Source organism: Pituophis catenifer, unplaced genomic scaffold (genome assembly GCF_029215685.1).
Source record: "Pituophis catenifer annectens isolate HBS135680 unplaced genomic scaffold, rPitCat1.0.hap2 SCAF_6, whole genome shotgun sequence".
NCBI classification, from domain to species: Eukaryota; Metazoa; Chordata; class Lepidosauria; order Squamata; family Colubridae; genus Pituophis; species Pituophis catenifer.
In genome coordinates, this window is record NW_027256886.1 from 34,513,100 (window position 1) to 34,536,851 (window position 23,752).

At 37.2% G+C, this 23,752-nt stretch overlaps 1 protein-coding gene across 1 annotated transcript in view; it reads left to right on the forward strand.

Moving 5' to 3' along the window:
• Positions 1-2,773: 2,773 nt before the first annotated feature.
• The window catches only part of LOC139318236 (glypican-5-like), a 318,571-nt gene continuing 297,592 nt past the window's right edge, over positions 2,774-23,752 (forward strand). The window contains exon 1 of the mRNA XM_070945581.1: positions 2,774-3,156. Within this exon, the coding sequence (XP_070801682.1) occupies positions 2,961-3,156 (196 nt within the window). The 5' untranslated portion in view covers positions 2,774-2,960. The remainder of the gene's footprint in view (positions 3,157-23,752) is intronic.

Consider the following 23,752-nt stretch of genomic DNA (forward strand, 5'->3'; position numbering starts at 1 on the left):
ATGGGAACAGTAATAAAAACGAAAAGAAGGAAGTAACTAATCTTGGTTTGTTTTGTTTTTGTAGCAATTGTGAGGCAGTGGAAGTTTCTTGGAGAGACATTCTAAACTGACGGGAATAATTATTGCCTTGATTTAAAGAGGTGAGAGAATAATGGATGTTTTTAATTCAGGAGCTTGGAGGCAATATAAAGCAACACGTTTCTACAATGGGAGAACATTTCAAACTTAGGAAAATTGGGCCACTCACAAATTTAGCATTTCAAAAAGAAAATATTTTATGCCTTTTGAATTTTTCTTTGAGTTCCAAAACTAAACTCAAAAACCAAACTGGTTTTTGGTTTATAAAACAAAATTTTAAGCAAACAAACTCTAGATTTCAAAAGAAATTACATTACTCCTGAAGCACTTCTCACTTTTTTCTCCATATGCTTCCATATTCCTCTTTTGTTGAACAAAGAATTCTAGAAAACTTGAAACTTATTCTGTTATAGTTTAGTAGTCCTATTGAAAACAAATTTCTAAGGTAGATTTTGTGGCCTTGTAACATGAAAGCTTCAGTAGTCATATCAAGGATAAGTGTTTTCTCTGAAATCATGAAGAGGTACAGTCAAAACAGAATTTACACCCTTTGTTCTCCACTTCTCCAAATCTATGTGATCCACCTTGTCTATTGAAGAGGGCTTTTGTGTAAATGCCTTCACAAAGGTACCTTAGTTCAATTTAATGGTAGTACCTAACATATTTAATAGGAGTGGGCTTGATAGTAAGACATGTCAATAAACTCAACTGCTCCAAATATATATTGGACAATCACTCTCCACCTAAGTTAAGGGCTTGCCTGCCATGCTGGAACTACCTATCCTTGAATCTGTATGCTATCCTTCAACTCCTAAGCTTAGAATAATGCATGGCAGAAATTATTATATTAACAGTTGGAAGGATGGAGCAAGGAAATAATTTCATATTCTGGCTGCCTAACTAGAGTGATTCTATATCAAATTAACCTGCTGATCATGAATGTTTCCCCCATCATTTGGAGAGATGTTGAAAAGGGAGGGCAACAAAGGGTAAATAATCTCTTAGCCAACTCAAATGGACACAAATAAAACAGGACAATGTCATTTAATGATAAATTGTAGCAAAAACCATAGAAATGTAAGGATTGGCACTCAGGATAGCAACTCTGTCAATGCCAGGATGAATGGATAGCACTTTAATTCAACAATAAGGAAAGATACGAGTATGGCAGTTGTAAAACAGGATGGTGTATTTATTTCCAATTTATCAGGAATATCCCAAAGGTGCTTTTTCAAAGGACAAAGTCCAGTTGCCTTTGAAAAATCTTTGGGACAACTATGACCTGCATTACTGACAATCTCCATAGAGATCTTTATCAGGAACATTTGTGATTTTGAGCCATACTTAGTTTCATCTTAGTTATGTCTCTGTTGTTACCCCTCTCTTCCTTAGTGTGTCTGATCCTTCCTGTCTGTTTTACAGAATAGTTTTCACTAGTGCTACTTTAACAATATAACTATTAAATAGCAGCAGATCTTATTCATGTGTTACTTACTTTGGCAGTTAGAAAACTGCCAAAACTGCAGAAAATGGAATTCTGTTTTAAATTAAACTTTGCTTATGGTTAACATACATTAAATTTGATAAGTGTGCTACAGCAGGGCTCCCAAGTCTTAAATAATTGGCAACTGACAGAAAGTCAACACGTAAAATTTCCCACATTACTGAGACTCTATACAAAGAAAAGTTATTAGTGTGCACAGTGGAGTCTTACAAAACTTTTAAGCTAATTCCTTTGTTTCGGGCTTGAGAACAAGTATTGCTGAACAAGGTTTTCATTACATATCTCAAGGAAAGTCTTTAAAAACTTCAGGGAATTCTGCCAAGCCCCTGCAGCTGCTTTTCGGTGAGGTGAGTTTTTTGCACCTCACCACCCTTATACATCCTTATTAGCATCTACCGGTATATATGTGCTCAATTTCCTGTATTTCTGTTCATCGTTAGGCATAGTTCTGCCTTCTACCTTGTCCTTACATTTAGTCCCTCTGCTCTTTACTCAAGGGAGCACCAGTCTTTATATATGTGGGCTTAACACTATCAATGGTGGAATTGAGAAGTACAATTACACTTAAGTGTTTACACTCCTTGAAGATGATGCACAATGTACTGGAAGTAGGCCAGATCAGAGAAATAGTTCTGTATTTTATTTGTTTACCAGTCCACACCTCATTTGAGGAAAGAAAAGTTACTTTAAAAGTTTTTTTCCTCCAAAAGGGAAGCAAATACTCGCAGGTGTAGCATTGGAGTATATTGCAATGAAGAAAAAGTATCCGGCACGAGTTTGCACCGGATCTCCTCTGCAAAAGCATTTTTAAAAAGAAAGGTCCTTATTGGGAAAAGTGTAACCTATAGCGCAAGCTAATAAATAGGACGATTGCTCCTCTTACAGCAACTACGGAATAAAGAAGGATGGGCTGCAGGACCACCACCACCTCCTGCCGGGCGTGTTCATTGGAGGCAGAGCAGGGAGGAGGAGGAGGAGGAGGAGGAGGAAAAGTCATATTTCGAACATTGGCTTCTCCCCAGCTGACGATCTTTTAGGTATCCAACTCTTCGAACGCCCGCGGGAAAAGCGACCGTTCTAAGAGTTGCAGCGTTCCACGCTTGGAACGTTGCTGTTCTCGGGATCAGGGCTTCGAGAGGTTCGGTGCAGGACCTCCGCGGGACTCCCCCCCCTCTTTTCAATCCCCCGCCCACAGCTCGCAAGTTTATCCAGGGCAAGTTTTTTTTTTTTTTTCTGTCTCTCAACTTGAACGCTCGCTGCCACCTCTTTCACTCCCTCCTGTTCCCTCATTTCGTGAGTGGGTGCGTGTCGATTTCTTTCTTGGGACGTGTGTTGGGCGTCCCCTGGTTTATCTTTGTCCCTTGTGGGGAATGTGGAAATGGCCGGTGACAACAGTCCTCCTGGAGTCTCCTTGTGTTGGCGACGCTTCGAGCTCTTACTGCTAGCGACAGCGGCCACCGGACTATGCAGCGGGGTCTCTGGAGTCAAGAATCCCAGCTGCCACGAAGTCAGGACGGCGTTTCAGATGCGGCAGATCGGTCCCATCAAGCTGGTTCCTGATGTTCCCACAACTGGTCAGTACGATTTCCCCACCCCACCCCACCCTGACGCCAGGATCGTTCAAACACCCTCTTTCCCCCTCTTTAAAAACACAACTTAACTCCTGTACTCTTGCCCCCACTTGCGAACGTCTGAATAGAGAGGGTTAAGCAGAACATCAATCCGGCCAGCCCTTTGATAGGTCTCGGAGACATTAAATGAGGGCTCTTGGGGGACAGGAGGGGGAAAGCGACGAGGGTTTAAATGGTGCAGCCCTGAGTGGAAAGTCTCCCTTTATCAAAATAAACCTTTTGTGCAACTTAACTTTGTTTGCGTTGAGTACAGTAGTTCCAAGGCTAATATACAAGGCGGAGTATGTGGGGTGTTTGTGTCTGGGTCGCGATAACGCCCTGCAAAACCTTAACTTCTGGCATTGTTTGGGTTCCTGGAGCTAAGGGACCTTGAACATATTGACCCGACGGGTGAGCGCAGGTGTGCAAGGCAACATAATCAGTTATTCGTGCAAGGACAAACCTTGTCTGCTCGGTCGCCTTTAGGAAGGCGCAATCCAAACCGGGAATTGGACTCGGCCGAACCAGTCTCCTTTCTTTGCAAACTGGAAAGGAACAGGCGCCGCCGAAATAGCGAGCTCATTAAAAGGACAAGAACGTCCCGAAGGAAAGATCGAAAGAGGAGTATGACTGTTGACCGGATTGGTCTCCGTTGCAGTCAATGCGGATGAAGAAGCGAGCAATTAATAAAGTAGAGACTGGATTTTCAAACGAAACGGAATGGGTTATGAAGTTTACAGCACATGGATCGCGTTTTTCTTCATTCCTTCCCTGTAAAAAAACAACAACAGGGAGATAGGTGGGAAAAGGTGGGATTTGAGAAATTTGAGAATGTTAGGGCTGTGGGTGGAATGGCAGGCTGGTACAGCTGTCAGTGGCATCTGTACTGATTTCTAAATCAAACTGAAGGCGGGAATAGGCAACTTTTTTGCCAGTTAAATGCCAAGCTTCTGGTGAGTTTATACATTCAAATATGTTTGCGTACTCGGGCATATTTGCTAACAATCTGGGAGCTGGAGGAGATTGTGTCATATTTATAATTGATTGATAATCAGATTTCTAAGGTTCCCCAATTCAACAAAGAATCTGGGAAGTGGACAATTATAAACCATTAGAATACATAAAAAAGAGACAATAAATATAAAAACAGAGCTTTACAGAGGGAATAACATATTATAGCCCAGGCAATGTTACACATCAAAAAGGCACACCAGCAGCAATCTATCTGAAAACTTGGGGTAAAAACTTGGTTTTTTTAAGGATGTCTACAGGGTTGAAGGTTCGATTGGTCAGAGGTGCCACAGGATGTTCCTTCAGAGGGCAAGCACCACAACATGTTGTGGGTGGAGTCCTATGTAAATGAGGAGGGATGGGATTTCATCTGTGTTTGAGAGGATGGATAGTTTTGTCAGTGTTTCATACCCTATTCAACAATTTTTTCCCACTTGAGTTCACCGAATGGCGGGGCAGGAAATGGCTAAATTATGATGGTAATGTTGGATGAGGTACCTTGGGCTGCAAAACAGTGGTTTGGAGTCGCTGAGCATTTAATATTAATTTTAAACATCATATAATTATTTTTGTGTAGTAGAAATCCATGTATTACACAATATTTCTACAGACCCAATGACCTTTAAAATTTGAAAAAAAAAACCCTTTTATTTATATTTTAGTGCCCCACTTATAGCTAATTTATGAATCAGACAATTGAATCATTAACAAAATCTACTTGCTTACATATATACTGCATCTTTGACAGCACACTTATATTTAAACTTCATTTTACACACTGGGTTATCAGATTTACTTATTTATAGTTTTTGCGCTTCACTGAGAAAGAAAAATCTAAATATTTAATATAATCAAAATACAATTTTGATAATAAAATACAGTTATACAGCTGTCTTATTATTTATCTTATTATTATGAACTTTATTAATCTCTAGATATTCTTCGGCCAAAAAATTGTGTTGATTACTTGTGGGTATATTGTATGAAAACCCACATGCAGTCCTTCACCAACATGTGGCCTTCACCCACCTCATGTTCCTTCACCAAGCTTGCTAGAGACAGAATTGCTGTGGATTGAAGATTAAAGAACAGATAAACTTGTTCCTATTCTTTTTGGGTGCCTTTTAGCTTATATTTTACTGGACCACAGGCAATAGTCATTCTTATCTCATTGTTTCTTTCAAAGAACTACTATAATTTCTGCTAGATATTCTTCTCTTACCCTTTACCTTCCTTGACCCCAAGGTAGATGCAGTATTTGTTTATTTATTTATTTACTTACTTAGCATAATGGATTTACCTCCCTCCATGTGGCATTATTAGATCGAGGCCACCAAAAATGGATGAACAGAAAAGCTGATCTCCAGATGTGCTTGGACTATAAGTTTCAAAATGAATTTGGGAGGTTTTCACACATCTGCTGGGCAACAGAGCTCCTAAAAGGAGATAGCAGGTGAGTGATTGAGACTTACAATCATCCTCTCTGTCATTCCATTCACAGGTGGAGGGAGACCAAAGCAGAATCAAACACCTTCCTTCAAACTGTAGATAGGATAGAAGTGTTGAAATTTTCAGTTTTTCCTGCCTTACTGCCCTTTAATAGCCTGATAGAAAAGTCACCATAGAAGCTTCCTTTAGGTGAGTCCATCTACTACAGTGAATGATTGAGTCTATAGGCACAGAATGAGAAACACAACTGAGGATACAACAGAAGAGAGAAGGGTCAGCTGGGATTTTCATAAGCAGTTGATTCAGCTGCTTTTACCCTATCATGCTGCAGTTAGGATTAGGCCATCCAGAGAGTGGGCAGAAATAGTTTTTGGGTCTCAATACTGTATGTCTATTCCACTAAGGTAAACTTTATATTCTCTCTCTCTCTCCCTCTCTCCCCCCTCCCTCCCCCCCTGTGTGTATGGGGTGTGTGTGTGAGGAGAAAGAGATTCAGGAGCAGCTGCTATCTCATTCAGTCCCCCTTCACATGGGCAGCTAACATGAAGATAGCTTTTCTTTCCATCATTGCCTACTTTTCATGGACACAAGAGGAGCAGTTGCTTGGTGTCACATTCCTTAGGATCTGAATGGATGACACAGCCATGCTATGCATGGCACAAACTGATGATGCCTGGGTCAAGGACAGATGCACTGATTCAAGTCATTAGGTATTTCATATCATGTAATTTCTTTTATCTATAACATAAATGTCTCTCTCGTGTTATCCTTGACTGATGGAGAGCAAACAAGAAGCAAAAATTCAGAAAGTGTGTTTAAGACAAAAGAAGGACTCGGTCCTCTTGAGGAATATCACCTGTTTTGAGGGAAACAGGAATCTAGATGGGCTTCTCCTAGCTTTTCGCCAATTATCTGATCACTCTGTGAATTCCAAATATAAATGAAAGGTGTGCAAAACATTTTTCCAGAAACACCTCTCGTTTTAGGGGACAACTCAATAAAGTGAAAGGCAGAGTGGCACTGAAACTGAGTATGTGTTTTCCTGAAAGGTTATATGAATTCTGCACAGTTCCTTTTGTTAGCTAAACCCTGTAGCAGTTGAGTATTTGCATTCTGATCCAAACTATGAGGAAATCTCGTTTTGACAACCCAGGGCACAGAAAAATGAGTCTGTTGCCTCAGCAAATGAGATTGTTGTGATCATTTGGTGCAGGGGGAAATAAATGCAGAGTCAAATGATTCTGAATTGCAAGCCTAGGGAGTTCTTGGAGCCATGCCAAGAAAGAATTTAATCCAGACCACTTTGTTGCAAGAGCCATGAAAAGTGGGGGAAAAAAATTATAACATCAGTTTTAACTCAATCACAGGTGGACCACAGCAAAGCACATTTTGTAGAAAAGTTAAATGATTCTTTTTCACATCAAAAATAGCACCTTTGCCTTTTAATGCAAGTGTGCATTTGCAGTTATCAAATATATTTTTTGTTAAAATTGACATGTTTTATCATGATAGTTCTGTTGTCTTTGGATTTATATTCTGGGATATAAAATAGAAGGTAGGAATGATTTTTATCACTATATGAATGCTATATATGGAATATCTTTTGACAACTGAATCAAAGTTAATCCCACAAATTTATACACTATTGTTTTTATTAAGTGAGTATTTATTGAATTTTTGAAGAAGAAATCAAGGAATTTTAATTTGCAAATACAAAGATTAACTATAGAGTACTAGAAATAAACTTCAAGTAGCTATGAGAGGGAAGGAGAACCTGGGATTTGCGAAGAAAAAGGCTAGCTTCCAAACTTCAAAAAATTTCAAAAGTCATGCTGTAGTGAAATAGTGGAATAATCTATAATAGCTGCATGAAATAACTTTTATATTTTCACTCCACCCTATCCCACTCCCAACTAAGTAACAGCTGCACTTTTATTGCATGAGCAAACCTTCTCTAAAATGTCTTAAGAGTTGTTGAACATTCATATTGCACCAGGGTGAAATAAATCTGCTCAGAGGTGAGCCCTGGTTCTTTTTCCAATAAAATTCACTTTTCAGTAAACGTGAACAGGATTACAGATCTAATGTTTTATCAGGGTGTGGGGGTTTTGGGTTTCTTGGAATTTTGGCTTCATGCTCTTTTTTGCCTGAGCACTTCTGGGAAATGCTCAAAAGGGATAAAGAAGATAACAGTTTAGAATAACTAGACATCAGTAAAGAAAGAAGAATAATGTTCATGGTGGTGTCAAAGCTGTTATTCTATAAATATTTGTAATACTGAGGCAACCTGTCTATGCAAAATTCTCTATCGTTCTAGTGCATTTTTGACATTCAAGTTCTATTTCTCAGCAGAAAAATATTGTAGTGTGAGTATTCATAAATATAATTTCACTCTGTAAGTGTGTGGGTGTGTGTGCGTGAGAGAGAGAGAGACAAAGACAGAGGGGGGGAAGGGAGGGAGGGAGGGAAGGAGAAGAGTTTTGTCAAAGACACTGTCCTGGATGAAACCCAGAGCATCCTGGATTTATCAGTAAGATGGCACCTGAACATCAGTGCTGAGAGAATGCCTAAAACAGCAGCAGCAGACATTGGAGAAAAATCCAGGGGTGAAATTCAGCAGGTTCTGATAGGTTCTGGTGAATCGGTAGTGGAAATTTTGATTAATTTGGAGAAGCAGTAGTCGAAATTTTGAGTAGTTTGGAAAACCAGCAAATGCTACCTCTGGCTGGCCCCAGAGTGGAGTGGGAATGGAGATTTTGCAATATCCTTCCCACAGGAGTGGGGAGGGAATGGGGATTTTGCAGTATCCTTTTCCTGGAGTGGGGTGGGAATGGAGATTTTGCAGTATCCTCCTCCTGCCATGCCCACCAAGCCATACCACACCACGCCGCCAAGCCATGCCCACAGAACCGGTAGTAAAAAAAAATTGGATTTCACCACTGGAAAAATCATATGGAGGAAGTGCAGTAACAAAACAAGACTCTGCATGAGATAGCTGATGTGGTGGTGCTGGAAGGGGCTGAATTAAAAGACAGCACCGAGGAACTGCTCATAGCACAAGAACAGGCACTAAGACCTAGATCCATAGAACCAAGAGTTAGTAAGTTAGTTAGTTTTTAACCAAGGGTTAAAAATTTTTAATTGAGTGAATTTTATGGGAAACGGGGTTTTAAATTGGAGAAGCCTAAGATAATTTAATTTTGTTTTAATGTATTTTAATATTTGTATTGTGTGTTTTTAATTCTGGCTGTTCACCGCCCCGAGTCCTTCGGGAGAGGGGGTGGTATAAAAATTTAATAAATAAATAAATAAATAAATAAATAAATAAATAAATAAATAAATAAATAAATAGTATACTAGGCAGGATCCAATGTGCAGACTGTACAGAGAGGCCTCAGAGATAATCCAACACATAAAGATAGGGTGTAAATTGCAAGCAGGAACAGCACACATTGAGTCAAACTACAATCAAGTAGCTAGCATTGTGTACAGGAACATCTGCAAATATATGGACTAGGTCCTCTGAAATCCAGATTCCATTGAAGGTTGTGGAGAATAACAGAGCTAAGATCCTGTGGAATTTCCAGATCCAGACAGGCAGGTAAGTACTGGCTAATCAGCCAGACATCATGGCAGTAGACAAAAAGCAGAAGACAGTGGTGATGATAGATGTACTGGTGCCAAGTGATAGCAACATCAGGAAGGAATATGAAGAGCTGGAAAAGTGCCAGAGCCTGAAGGAGGAACTAGAGAAGTTGCTGAAAGTAAAGGCCAAACTGGTCCTAATGATGGTTAAAAACACATGGGCCTGTGTCTCCTAAACTGGAAAAGTAGTTCCAGCAAATCCAGAAACAACACAGCAGTTGTCTCCAAAAAAAGTGCATTTGCTAGGAAGAACTAAGATAACTGCACACAAGTCTAAACCTTCCAGGCCTCTGGCAGAGGGCTCAAAATTGTGGAAGACACGTACCATCCATTGGGGTAAGAAGAGAATTTCTGGGGAAATGAGTTTAGTACTTTTTATTGCAGGACCATACTGAGTATCTGGAATACTCAGAATTCCTATAGCATCAGTGTCTGTCTGTGTATAAGTATGTGTTGTATTAAATGCATTTGTGAATATAGTTGCAAAGAATAATACATATAAAACCCGTCCACTGTCCTTGTTTGGTTGGGTTCACAAGTTAAGTGCTGATCCTTCAAATTCTGAAAATATTTAATCTGATAGAAGCATTTTAGAAATGTATTCTGAAGCATCTTGTTCTGGGTGATATTAAGCCATGTAATTTTTATGGCAAGTTGGTGAGTATAAGGGTTCAGAATGTTATTGATGATTTGAATGTTTTGGACATCTTTCTGTTTTTCTTTTTTTTAAAAAAAAAACTTTACTGAGAAAACATTAACATCTAAGGAAGCAAATGACACTGTCTGTCCTGTAGCTTTGAAAGATCTGTGTGCTGATGTTCTTGTCACAATCAAGACTGCTGTATCAGTGTCCTCTTTTATGTTTAGCTTCAAATTATGATGCAGAAAAGTCATGGCCTTTCTCAGTTATAGCTGGGAGTTGCAGCCAGGTGGCTGAAGTAATACTTAGTGCTAATGAGAAGATGAGAATTGTACAAAGGAAGTGAAGGGTCTCTATAAGGATCAGAGTTTTTCTATGGTGGCTTGACTGGTGTCCACATCAGCATCATTTTGATGCTATGTGAAGACTTTTATATTTTGCAGACTTTTTAATAGGATTGTAATCCTTAGTTTTTAAATGACTGCTATTGCTTACTTTACATGGTGTTTTTCTTTTTTTCTTTTCTTTTGATTCAGATTGCATTGATTTTATATGTGTTTTATTGCAAAATAAATAAATAAATAAATAAATAAATAAATAAATAAATAAATAAATAAAAATCTCAGTATTAGTGGATTTCTTTTTTGTTAATCTGGTATAGATGACAGACATAAAGGCTTAGGTTTGTTTGTGCCCCACTAGGGTTTGCTTTATTGAACAAAATTAAAATCTTCCTTCTGACCTAATGTTAACTATAAATTGGTGCCTTCTGTATTTCCTATTCATATATTCCTATCAATCTTAATCTAGAGTCTTTTTATTGCTTTATAGCAGTTTATAATTGCTTCTCTACTGTACATTTTTATTCCTAGTCACACATTTATAGTGACTTGTCTTGACTATTCCCTAACTCTTGGATACTTTATTTTCCCAAGTCTTCAGCTCTTGTAGCCAAACTCAGTCCATTTACATTTGAAATCCCTTTTTACTTCTCTCCTGACATAGCCTTTCTTCTACCCAGCACTCATAGTCTTCTGTTCCCGGAGATAGTTTGTAAAACTTCACACTTGTGCTGCTGCACACGGTGGGCTTATTTTTGGCTCTTTCAGCAAGTCTTGCCTGTTAGATAACAGCTCCAAGGATGGGTCCTTGGGTCCTGAGATTCCCATTGAGTTGCTTATCTCTGAACCAGAAGTTTTTCCCCAGCTTCTCTGCAGTTTTCCTGACTCAACTCTTCTTTCTCACCTGCACTGAGAAATCCAGTTTATGGCACACATTCTCCAATTAAAGAGAAGGGAGAGCTGTTTTAAATCTCTTTCCCATTGAAAGAGGGAGCCATCTAACTCTTGGTGCCTCCACAATCAGAAATAGGAATCCTCCCAATCAAAGCTAATACTGATTTCGACCCCCTTATATCACAACTCTCCACTCAGTATAAAAAATAGTGTTTTTATAATGTAAGCTATTTTCTGTCTTGTTTTACAGCAGCAGCATTACATGAAATTATGTAATACGGGATTATGCCTATAACATTAGAATACTGTCTATTCTTAGATAAAGATTGCCTGTGAATTTAAAAATACATAAAATAATTTCACCACACGCAGATAAACTTTTTATTACTTTGGAATAAAATATAACATCTACTACTTTTCTTGATACTATAGTATCATGGGGACATGGCTTTGTCATCTCAGGACTTTGATTTACTGTATCAGATTTAGCCTGTGGGGCTTCTTTTGTATTGGAAATATCTTTCCTTTCTTCAAGTTGCCGTAGTATTTCCATAGCATTATAGTTGATATAATTCCTCTTCCTGTTTGGTGTGTTCATATGAGAGTCCAGCCCTGATTGTCATTTGTAAGTTCCTACCAATGTTAGGACATAAGGATGTATAAAGCATCAAAACTGGTGCTTTGCAACACATGGAAGCATGAATCGAGGACTTTTCTTCAAATTGTTAGACAGTCTGCTGTATTTTGTTAGGCACACATGGCTGCTTCTGAAATGTAAAAGTTGTCTTACTCTTGCACATATATACAATGAATTCATAAAAAGTGCTTTGCAAAACACACTGTTTGACTGAAACATTCTTTCTTGCTTGGCTGCTTTCAGGATTGTCCTGCTTGTATGTATGTGCATGCATAGGCAACATTTCTGCCGAGATTGGCAGTGGATCATTTCTGCATTTGCATACACATGTACGGACAGTGGAGGAAAAGCCTTTGAAGCAGCTGTGTCAGCCTGTCAAAAGAGGTGGTTACTCCAAGGAGAGATGCTTTGCTTGTGCTTAATAGGATTTGTGAAACACTCCTTTTGATTGCTTTGCACACCCCTAAGTGTTATGTCAGCAGAAAGTTATATCACTGTGGCAAGGGATGGTCTCAGAGGGTTTATTACTATGAAAATTAGAAAAAGGGGCTTCCAGATCAGAACATGATTTAAAGTTTAGAAGTTAACCTTTTGATGTTAGAGTTAAATCATACAGCAAACTGAGAAATGAGCAATCCACCTTTTTCTTTGTTTCTCATAATTGTCCGCAGCAAAAGTTGCTTAATATTTCCTGATGAGAGAAATTGGATTCACATTCACTCAAGATTTGCTTTTTTGCCAGAAAATATAATTAATCCTTTGCTAATATAACCAGATTGCTTGAAGCACACATCTTTCCCATTTTGAGATATGGAAAAAATGTATGTTTTACATTATACGTATGCCATCTTTGGCATAAGAAGTAGATATTTGGTCCTCTATGATAGTATCTGTGATTGTTTAGTCATCCTCTGCTTTGTTTCCTCATATAAAGTCCTATTAACAAATCTATACTGTTGCTCCCTTGTTAACAAAACAGTCTTTCTTCTCTGTCCCTCTGCAGATGCTGAAGTTCAAACTATTTTACCTGTTATTTTTAAAACGTGTCCTAATTTATAACAGGTTCAGTAGTTTTAATTAGTGATGTCATCAAAGTAAACAATAAAAACTCAGACATTGTCGGGTGACAATCCCTGTCATATATGGAATGTTACATTACTGTACCAGGTATGACATATTACATAATCCTATCAAGAAAGGCTGATGGGATTTGCTAGTCCTAAAGTTCATGATTATTATAACCCTTCACTTGACTGCAATGATCTCGTGTCACCTAGAGCATGACCATATTGAAAACCTATATATTGAAGCAAATCCTATTTTGAGTGCTTTTGCAATAAAGAAAGCTCTAATAAAAGTTTATTTCTGTTGAGTTCGTTGCAGTTTTGATCATGAAAATTGCTTCTTCAGTCTAATCTTTGGCTCTCATAAGCAACATTGCAATTCTGGTGAAGCTGATGAGGAACAGAGGAAAATAGAAGCAATGTCACACAATAAGTTTGTGAAAAGTTGAACAGACCCCCTTATATATTTCAGCAAAGGAACCCTGGCAAGTAAGTAAATGGCTTTTGCTTCTTGATTGTAAATAGTGGCTGAACTCAACCTAAAGGATTTGATTTATATTTTGCAGTCTGAATTAACACTACCTTTGAAGGAAGCCTTGTTCATATTACTGTGATGACTGCTACTATCAGAAATCCTCTGGGAATATTTGAGATCTGGAATGCAGCTATGATTCTATTTTAAGAGAGAACCTACGCCATTTTAACTGTGATGTGAGTTATGTAATTCAAGTGAAAACAGGCCTGTTTGTGACCCTGGGATGGATTCAGACCGGCCAGAAAGCAAGCACATATGATGGAAGTGACACAATATTGTTCTGAAGATGATGAGACATTTTCTTCCAATATCATACTATGCTATGTATTTATTTAATCAATAAATTAAATAAATAAAGCCACGGCAATCCCAGGATTACCGCCACTCTCATTTTTGGCACCACGACGAATCGGAGGTGGTCTCGGTGCTGGCCCATTTCATTTGTGTCGATTATCGCCTCTAGCTGCTCCTGGGCCCTGGTCTTTGGCGCTATTATATTTGATTTTATGGGAAAGGAGCAGATGGGTTCACTCACTATCAGGTCATCTTCGCCCTTGTCGCTGTCATAGGTCACTGGTGCTCTCTTTCCATCAGCTGGGGGACCGGAGACCTCTGCAGCCTGGCAGGCAAATTTCCCTTTCTCCTTCCTCTTACATGGCTTCTTCTTCTGCTTGGTTGGGTCAGGGTTTTTTGCCTCTGGTGTGGGACTGCAGAGGTGTTTCCAGTCACTCTGCAGGTTCCTTAGCCTCGGGCAGCCATGGTTCGTCTCGCTGAAATCCCTCGGGAGGATCCCCAGGTCCTGATCGTGGCCTGGTGTCAAGGGATTGTGCGGCCTTGAGCCACCCAGAGCTGAGGGACCCCACTCTCTTCCTTGGGTGGCGATGGCCATATGTCCCTTCTGCGACAGCTCCAGTAAGTTTCCTGCCGATTCCTGGGACAAATTGTGGAGCTGGGCATTTCCCTTCTTTCGGCCTGGGCTTTCCCCGGCCAGGCACTGAACTTTGGACACTGGCTGTGCACATATTGGCAGGGCATCCTCCGCTGCCGCCTCAGCTGGCTGCCAGGCCTTCATGGGGGGGGGCTGCTATTCTGTCAGGCAACTCCCACCACCATTGTCTGGTTCTTCCCTTCCTCCATCTTCCTGAGTCTTCCTGTTCCCTGGGCTGACCAGGGAGCAGCCGGGGCTCAGGACCCCGAAATGTAGCTCTGGTTGGAGCGAAGTATTTTTGCAGTTCTGGATTAATGTCAGGTCCCAGTAATGCATCCATCACAAATCGAACTCTGACGAATTTTGTTTCCTCCAAGAACAAATTTATTTAGATACATTATCTTGGCATGACTGGTGGAAAGCAGTACTGAAAGTTCCCCAGTATAAGTAATAGTTTCTCAATTTTCCAAAATAATCTGTCACATTGTCCAACCAAGATGAGAGCTGGTTGCTTGGCGACTTCTCTTCTCCTCCTCTGGCCAGCCAGCTGTTGGAATGTACTTGTCTCATTAGCTACTATGTTGTTTTGGCTGAAGACTCTAGCCTTCTTGGCTCTCCCCCCTTCAGATCCAAGCTGTGTTAAACTGAATTAATGTGAGAGTACCCAAGGATATAAACAATCCTATACCCCAGTCAAATTCAGGCTTGACATTTACATTACTTGCATCCATTCTATGAAATGGTACAACAATTCCATAAGGCCAAATACCTCCTAATTTAACAGTCAGGCATAGCCTGTTTTTATAACTCATATTAATGTCACAGATTAATCACATCAGGTCTAAATTGTTGACATATCTGAAAAATCAATAAGACCCAGGAAGACTAATATGATAATATCTTGCTTTGATTTGATGAAATGGTATCTTTAATGTAATCTAACAATGTGATGGAATGTGCACTGCAGCAGCAGTGGGAGAGGATTTTGACAACTCAGAACTTCCCAGAAAGAGATCTGGATTAAGACATTGTGTGATCCTGAGCTAGAAGAGAGAGTGGGAAAGAAGTTTATGGTAACTGCAGCCTAGCATCTCTCAGGATATATCCAGTAGATTAGAAAGCTATAGCTTTAGTTTGACAAGATTGTCTATTAGATGTAAGCAAATAAAGGATTGGACTGTATTGGATCTCACAGTCTCATTTTTGGGTTTAAGCTTGACAGATATAGTTAGATAGAATTAGTAAAAGATATAAAGCAGATTTTGGTTTACATGTAATTTTTTCATTACAAGAGTAATGGGGGCATGGTAACATCTTCATGTAGTTTACAGGAGTAAGAATTTGACATACCGGGCTTTTCAGACTAATGAGCAATTTTGTCTGAATGTTGGACATTAATGAAAGTAGATTAGAGTCTTCTTCAATGCAACATATGAATGTTGTCAGTTCATGAAAAGTATTTTGCAAGAAATATAATTTGTCCTTGGTGAAAATGTATATATTAATATTTTTTTTTCACCAAGGACAAATGTGCAAGTAAAAAAGAAAGAAGAGAAAGAATATGTTAAAGAAAAAGAAATATATAAATAAGTGACTTCCAACTTTCATTACAAGTATAGACAAGTTAGTAACTCTTCCCCCCCATAAGGTTACAAATTGATATCTCTTCACCCAAATATTCCATTTCTTATCTATAAGCAAAGGCAAAAAAATCCAATTTTCAATCCTGGTATCAGCAAAAAGTTCATAAAGGGTTGCGAACTTTGCAAAGAAGCAGCAGCAGCAGCAGCAGCAGCAGCCTTATTTTAATTCTGATCAAATAACCCAACTTTATATTCCTTCCTTTTACTTTTAACAGTCTTAATCTTTAGTTTATTCAAATATTGTTACAGAATTTGATTTCTTTTGCATTCTTCTTTGTCCCATCACATAGAATTCTTCAAAGGCTAACAAGAAAATATCTTTCTTTCTAAAGAAAATAAAGGAGTGCTTATTAAAGAATTGGAAGAAGTCCTTGTTTCATTCTGCAGCACTATTTCAGATATTCCAGAAAACATTGGAAAACTGTGTTCTAAGAGATTGAATTATATTATTTTTAATATAGTTTTATCTAGCTTTAATTCTTATTTTGAATCTGTTTTTAGCTTCTTGATACACTTGTATCTAAATTATCTTATTAAATTGTGATAATACTTAAAGTTGCCAATGAACCAATTTCAGAATTGTTTTTTTGCTCTCTTCCTGGCTGATTAGATCCATGTTTACATTTATATTTACTTTAGATCCATGAAAATAACAAGCTGTTTGCTAAGAAAATAACAACTTAGTATGCTTTTAAACAATAGCCGACATGCTCTTTTAATTGAGCTTTGAGTATAAAATGGTATTTTTTACTTGATGTTAAATGTTCTTAATAGTGTTTCTTATCATGCAGTTGTGCTTTCTCTCTTAATGTAACCTTAAACCAGGAGTGGGTTCTACTTGCCTTTACTACTGGTTTGCCAAATAGGTTGTAGAAAAAATGCTTTTAAAAGCCTCTGACGATCCCAGCTGAGCTGCACAATCATTAGAGGCTTTTTTTTTTTTTTACTTTTAAAAGCATTTTCTTTGGCTGAAGAGGTTGTAGAAAAAATGCTTTTAATTTTTTTTTTAAAAAACCTCTGATGATCTTGTGGCTCAGCTGGGCATGGGGGGGGGGGGGAAGGCAGGAATTTTTGCTACCGGTTCTCTGAACCACCCGTCTCCATCGCTACTGGATCAGGCGATCTGGTCTGAACCGGGAGCATTTCACCCCTGCTTTGAGACATTTAAAGAACTGACAAAAAATACATCATAACTCATGACACACATGTGCCATTTCCTATTGTGCCCTTTAAATAAGGACGTTTGAGAGATAGGAAATACATACTTTAGATGAATCATAATGATCTTTATAAACAACTCTAGTATTTACATCTTCTTTATTTAAAATTTCCCTTTCACATATTTAAAGAACTGACAAATACATCATAACTCATGCACACATATGTGTACTATTTCCTTCTGAGCCCTTTAAATAAGGACACTTGAGAGATAGAAGATATATGTATTTTATATGAATCATAATGATATTTTTAGACAACTCTAGTTTATACAATCTCCCTTATTACAATTTTACCTTTCAGATCTAAATAGTAAATTGGATTTTGGCTGAACAGGCCCTAGCTGTAGTCGTTTTTGCTTCTGAATAATAGATCTTATGTTTCTTTGCTCTCTTTTTTTGAAAAAGGAAACATATCTTTGATAAGGATGGAGTAAATTTTGCACACACACATGTTCTATCCCAATCATAATTCTATCGTATGCCAGATGTGGAATGCATTTTATTAGCACTGCAAAGCTTTGATTTATGAGAATGAATAATCATACTTATCTTTTGAATTACAATGTAACTTCAAATGTTGATGTAGATGTTTATCAAAAAGGTAAATTCTTTTGGAAATTTGGGCTTATATCATAGATATAAAATTTAATTCTAGGTAGTTTGAATTTGTTCTGCTACCCAGTGAACCACGCTTAACAAATGATTGATTTTGGATTGTTAGCTAATTATATAATCAATTCAATATTAATTGAATACAGAAGCATATAAACAATTAGAATATGAGGATAACAATCCCAGCTTCAAATAAATAATTGATTCCATTCAGCCAAAATACAACTCTGTATGCTGCTTAATATAAAATCACATGGAAGTGATATCCTTGACTACTTTGAGAGGAAATATACCTAAAACCTTAGATTGATTGCACTGTATTTCCCATGGAAATAGATTTGTAGGCATTAAAATTTGAAGTGCTGAGCATTTGGATGTTGTAAAGCTCATCTATGTACTTAAACACGAAACTTTTTTTATAGCATTGTATCTTTAACAACTTCTTTCAAAGAAAAACAGCATTAAATGAAATGCAAAAAACCCCCTCTACTAGATTAGTAAACATGGCTCTTTGTTGAACTAACACCTTGTTGGGCAAAAAAAATGGCTGTTGAAATATGCAGTTTTAATTCCATTTGAATTTTAGTGTCATTTTGTGCTATCCAAACAGTATGTATATGAATGCCTTGCTTTTTATAAGTGTCATCTTTCAGAAATCTTCAGCTTCTCTGATTTCTAACATTAAATTAAATTGAAAGGAAGATATCATGAGGGAACATCTCACATTAGAAGAAACAGGGATGCCAGGGAACTTTAGAGAAATGAATAAGGCAGCTATTTGTTGTAACTGACAATAAAATAAACCCCAAAACAGAGAATGTTGAAATAAATTCTCATGCATTCAAGTTAGAAAACAAAACTCTCTTTTATAGCAGAACAAAACTTGAGGAGTTGCAAGATAAAATTCATCACCATATTCATTTGCATACTGCTCTGAATATTCTGATTCAGATCACCAATCAAAATATTCACACAAAATGTGCTAATAAACAAAAATGGAATTCTAAAGCAGATACATTAGCGGAGAAATGTGTCCAATATGATGGGAAGATGCATATACAAAATCAAATGGAGTGGAATCAAATGGAATGAATAGATTCATCTGTCTTTTTAGACTAGATTTGTTAATGTTTAACTGGTGGGAAATGACTTTTCTAAAACATGTGGATGAATTTGTGACTAATTTGATTCATTTCTTAAACATGGGGTGATTCTGTCGTGTTATAAAACTTGAAAACGTATGTTCCTTTCTTAGCGAAGAGCCACCCTTCCATTATTAAACGGCTGATTTTGAATCCATAATTGGAAAAACTGCTTTGGATTCAGCACAAATGAAGATAGTTCACAATGTCAGGCCATTGGAGAAGAGCAGATGATCCTTGAACCTGGAATATTTGCTGGGTGACTTTGGGCCAGTCCCTTTATCTCAGCCCTAGGAAGGAATCAATGGCAAACTATTTCTGAAAAACCTTGCCAAGAAAGCTGCAAGGACTTGATCAGACAATCTTGGAGAATTAGATATGATTGAACTTGGGGGTGGGCGTGGGGTGGAGGAGTGAAGAGAAGAGAAAAACCAGGAACAATATATTATTTGCTAGAGAGTGATCTTCAGCCCAAGGAGTACATTGGAATGTTTATCAGAAAAACCAATGATCAGGAGAAGGTGAAAAGATCAGGTTACAGGTCTTTGTTCTAAATGGTAAAGGGCACCTTCAAACAGATGCAATTTGAATCACTTTTTTAAATCAGGGAAGTAATTCCATACTATAAGTTTAAACTGTGTAGCAGATTTTTAAAAAGGAAACTCTACTGTTCAAAATATTCAACAGCAGTCGGACCCCCAAGAAAGATGAATATCTTTGATAATTAAAACCAGTATCGAACATGAGCTGGAGTTGAAAAATCCACACATGCTTATCTGGGAACCCCACTGATCTTAAGGGAACTTATTTTGGAGTAAACATATATATTATTGCATCTTAAACAATGCTTTGTAGATAAACTTGTTTTATGAATGATATCAGTGGAATAATATGAACTTTAAACTTCAAAATACTTTCTGAATTGATTTCCCATAGATGAGTTTACATCTGTGAAACATAACAGGAAGTTCTAACAATATTTATTTTCTAGACAAATATGCTCTTTTCACTCTTGCACAAAATTCAGCTATCTGACTCTGAGTTTTCCTAATGGGATCTCCGTTCCAATAAAAAGGAATTAGTATGATAAATGGAAAAAGAGCTTTTGTATTAATAGCTATGCTGTAAATCATGAAAATAAATTAAAATTAGCCAGGCAAAATAGGAAAATTAATAATTGAAATGTGGCACAAGGTAGATGGTGTAAAGCTATATGTTACAGAAGCAACAGAGCTTTGCTTTGACAGATTTGTGCCACAGAGGCAATGTAATCTTTACTGAAGCAAAGAAGCTAGAAAGATATTCTCAAAGCCTATCTGTCTCCCCTGTAAGGGTTAATTTTTTTGATGAAGTGATGAATGGCAGGACCTTTCAAAGATGGGAAACAAGCAGGGATACTTGTAAAGGTAGAGGAGGCAGGAGGCAGAGGACTAAGATCCAATATGGCGTTAGATGGAGAATCTCACTGTATTGCTTCTCAATTCTCTGCAGTTCATCATGAAACCTTCTTGGGTTGCCTTGGATTATGGATCAGAAAAGTGTTTTAATTAAAGTAAATTTGGTGGGACCTAGAAAAAGGGCCTTTTCTGTGATGGCTCCCTCTTTTTTGGAACATCATTCATCCAAAAATAAGATTGACCCCACCTTGTTGCTTCTCTGCACGGCCTTGAAGAATGGGGCTTCTAGGGGGGCCCCATTCGGAGTCAAATCACTTGGTTGTCTGACTCCGAATGGGGACTGTGACTGTGTTTATCTGACTGTGTTGTCACCACTGTAAGGTGGGGGGCAGTTTAAACTGTAGATTTTTAACTTTGTGGATTTTGTAATGTTGTATGCTGCCCAAATCACACTTTAGTAAATAAATAATAATTCATTAAATAATAAAGCCTTACTATATCCTGCCACGAAAACCAAGCAAAAAAGTTTCTTTAGGCTTGATGGATGCATACTAGAGATCAGAGAAGGCAGAACCCCTTATTTTTCAATGTTATAGTTTTACCAGGATTTTCTGCATAGGTCAGTTTTACTGCTCAAATTTGGTTATCCTTCCCCTGTTAAACCAAATTTAGGCAAGGATGACACCATAAAGCTTAAGTCATACATTATCTAATGAATTTATGAACTGCTGAAACAGGCTACTTTTTTATTATGTCTTCAAACTCTGCAAGGACACATATATTGTATAAGCCATATACATATATTGTATAAATATGGTAAATATTTTCCATGATTAAATGTGAACTCTCCTTCATTTATTTATTGACTACATTCGCTTCCCAACTCTCTCCATGCTGGCATTCTGTGGAGGTTTCAAACATGTTTTTAACAGACATATTGTTTGCCTTATTACAGGGCTCCAGTATGCCAAATAAAGATAATAAAACTTTATGTTTAAGTTGTGGGAATTTTATACAGACTGTATCAACCATACATTGAATAGCAACCACACATTTTACTTGGAATTTGGGAGCAATAACCTACTATTCACCCTACTAATTTTATTACTAAGCTGTCATTCCATTCCATACAAACTCAGTACAAAAACAGACTATTATAACTCTCTGCAGATTTTACAAATGTGGCATTAAGACCTAAATCAGAGGTGGGGAATTGGACACTGCTTTGATAAAATATTACCTATAGTTGGACTGAGGATTCTTGCCATTTCAAAGACAGCATTCAGTCATGACTTGAACATGTAAACTGGAGAGCTTGACTTTAGAGCTTATGGTCTAATTGTGTGTTATCAGCAAATGGAATTAATTCCCATTTGTATTTTATAATACCCACTGCAAATAAAGTATATATTAAATGATCTTAAATAGAGGCATTGGAAACTTGATTCTTTTTAGCATAAGCATTTTCCATCTGGCACATTAAACAGAACTGTCATTATTTTTATTTTGCTTCTGGAAGGAGATATATTTCCACTTTGTCATTTCCATTGCTAAATTAATTTCTTCTATGCAGGCTGAGGTAAAGATATTTCACTTTTCTCTGAAAAATCCATAGCCAAATTTATGATTTCACAGTCATAAACATTTGCGCCTGTGCACGCACGCACACACACATGCACACTTTGATCTTGGGAAAGGAGAGAATGACAAAGTGGTAATGAATAGAATGATGTTAATAAAAACAATCATGCTGCAGCAACAAGAACATTTTCATATGTGCATAAAATTCCCATTGCTATTTTAAACACACGTATGTATCTTCAGAATTCAGAAGGTCAGAAGTTTCGCCATTTGATAATTCTTTAATGGTGACACAATATCTAGTAAGTATCACTTAAAATTCTGTTAATTTAAGCAATTTGCCTTTTGAAAAATGATTGGATTAAGGGTTTTATTTGTTTTGTTTTTAACCAGTTATTTTCAGTTGTTCCTTCTCCTTTCCTTATTGCATGGAATGTGTGCATATTATGGCATCATGGAAAAATTAATACAAAAAAACTACCACATATGCTATAAAATGATTTATATTCACCTGCAGACCTTTATGTACATATAAGAAGGAAAATTGACACATAAACTGACTAAGGAACCAAAGAAGTCTTTTATTTTAAACTTGATCAGATAATCCAACTTTATATTCCTTTTTAAACAATCTTGACCTTTATTCCCTTTAAATATTGTTTCAGGTTTTGATTTCTTATCTCTCTGCATCTTCTCAGAAAGTCCTTCAAAACTTTAACACATCTTTCATGAATCTAAAATGAAAAAGTTATCCACATCACTTTTCTGATTTATATTAATTATTTAAATATCAGCCAGTTTCTTTTGTAAATATAGTTTAACATTTTTATCCAAATCATTCTTGTAATCTGTTATTTCTAAATCCACATTTGAAACAGCTTCAACCTTGTCCAGTAGAGAATGTTCCTCCACTCTAGCTGCTTTTAGATCCAGTTTTGGGATAGTACACAATTGTAAAAGTAACTTTTGAAGGCTTTGGTCCCAAATATCTTTGAATTCATCCCAAATTAAAATAATTTGCTCCATCTGTATTAGTATATTTCTTCTCCTTTAATTATACCTTTTAGTACTTTCTCGTTCCCTTTAGGGAATAACTTTCAACCTTTTTATTCTTTTTTTTCTTGATCGACAGTATTTTCCCACAGGAAGATTTCTTATATTTAATTTTCAAAGTCTTCATTTTTTTCACAGACAAACACATTGTCATACAGGAAAAATTCCTGTAATTAATTTCAAAGTCTTATTTCAAATCCATCTAGCCCCTTAGTCTGTTTTATAACTTTACAAAATCCATATTTAATTGTCCTACTGCTTATTCCAAAATAGTTAAGCCCTTAAACTTACATAAAAAATATTTTGTTAGTGGCTTGAAGGAGACTTCCTGATCTAATATAATGAAACTTCATGTCTCAAGATTCTTAATAAACAAACAGCAGTTATCAAAAAGTAATTCCGAAAGGAAATATGCAAACCCTGTGTTCTCTGCATATTGTTGAATTTTTGGATGGCAGCAGAAAGTACTACTCAGAAAGTCAATAGACGGTAACTCAGCAATTCCTTAATTGCATTCTTTATCATAAACTCTTCTTTCTCATTCCCTGAATTTTATGAAAAGTGCAGATATTGTTCTCTTTGTAGTATTTTATCTCTTTTCTTTTTCTGCAAAAATTCCATTAAGCAGAAAATGTTGCACATCACCCTTTAAAGAAATTCTAAGATTGGAGTCTGGAAGCATTCTGTCCTGTTTTTTAGCATTCAAATAAAAATTGGATCCAATCCAAATCCCTGGCTAAATTACACAATGGCTCACTCAGATGCCTG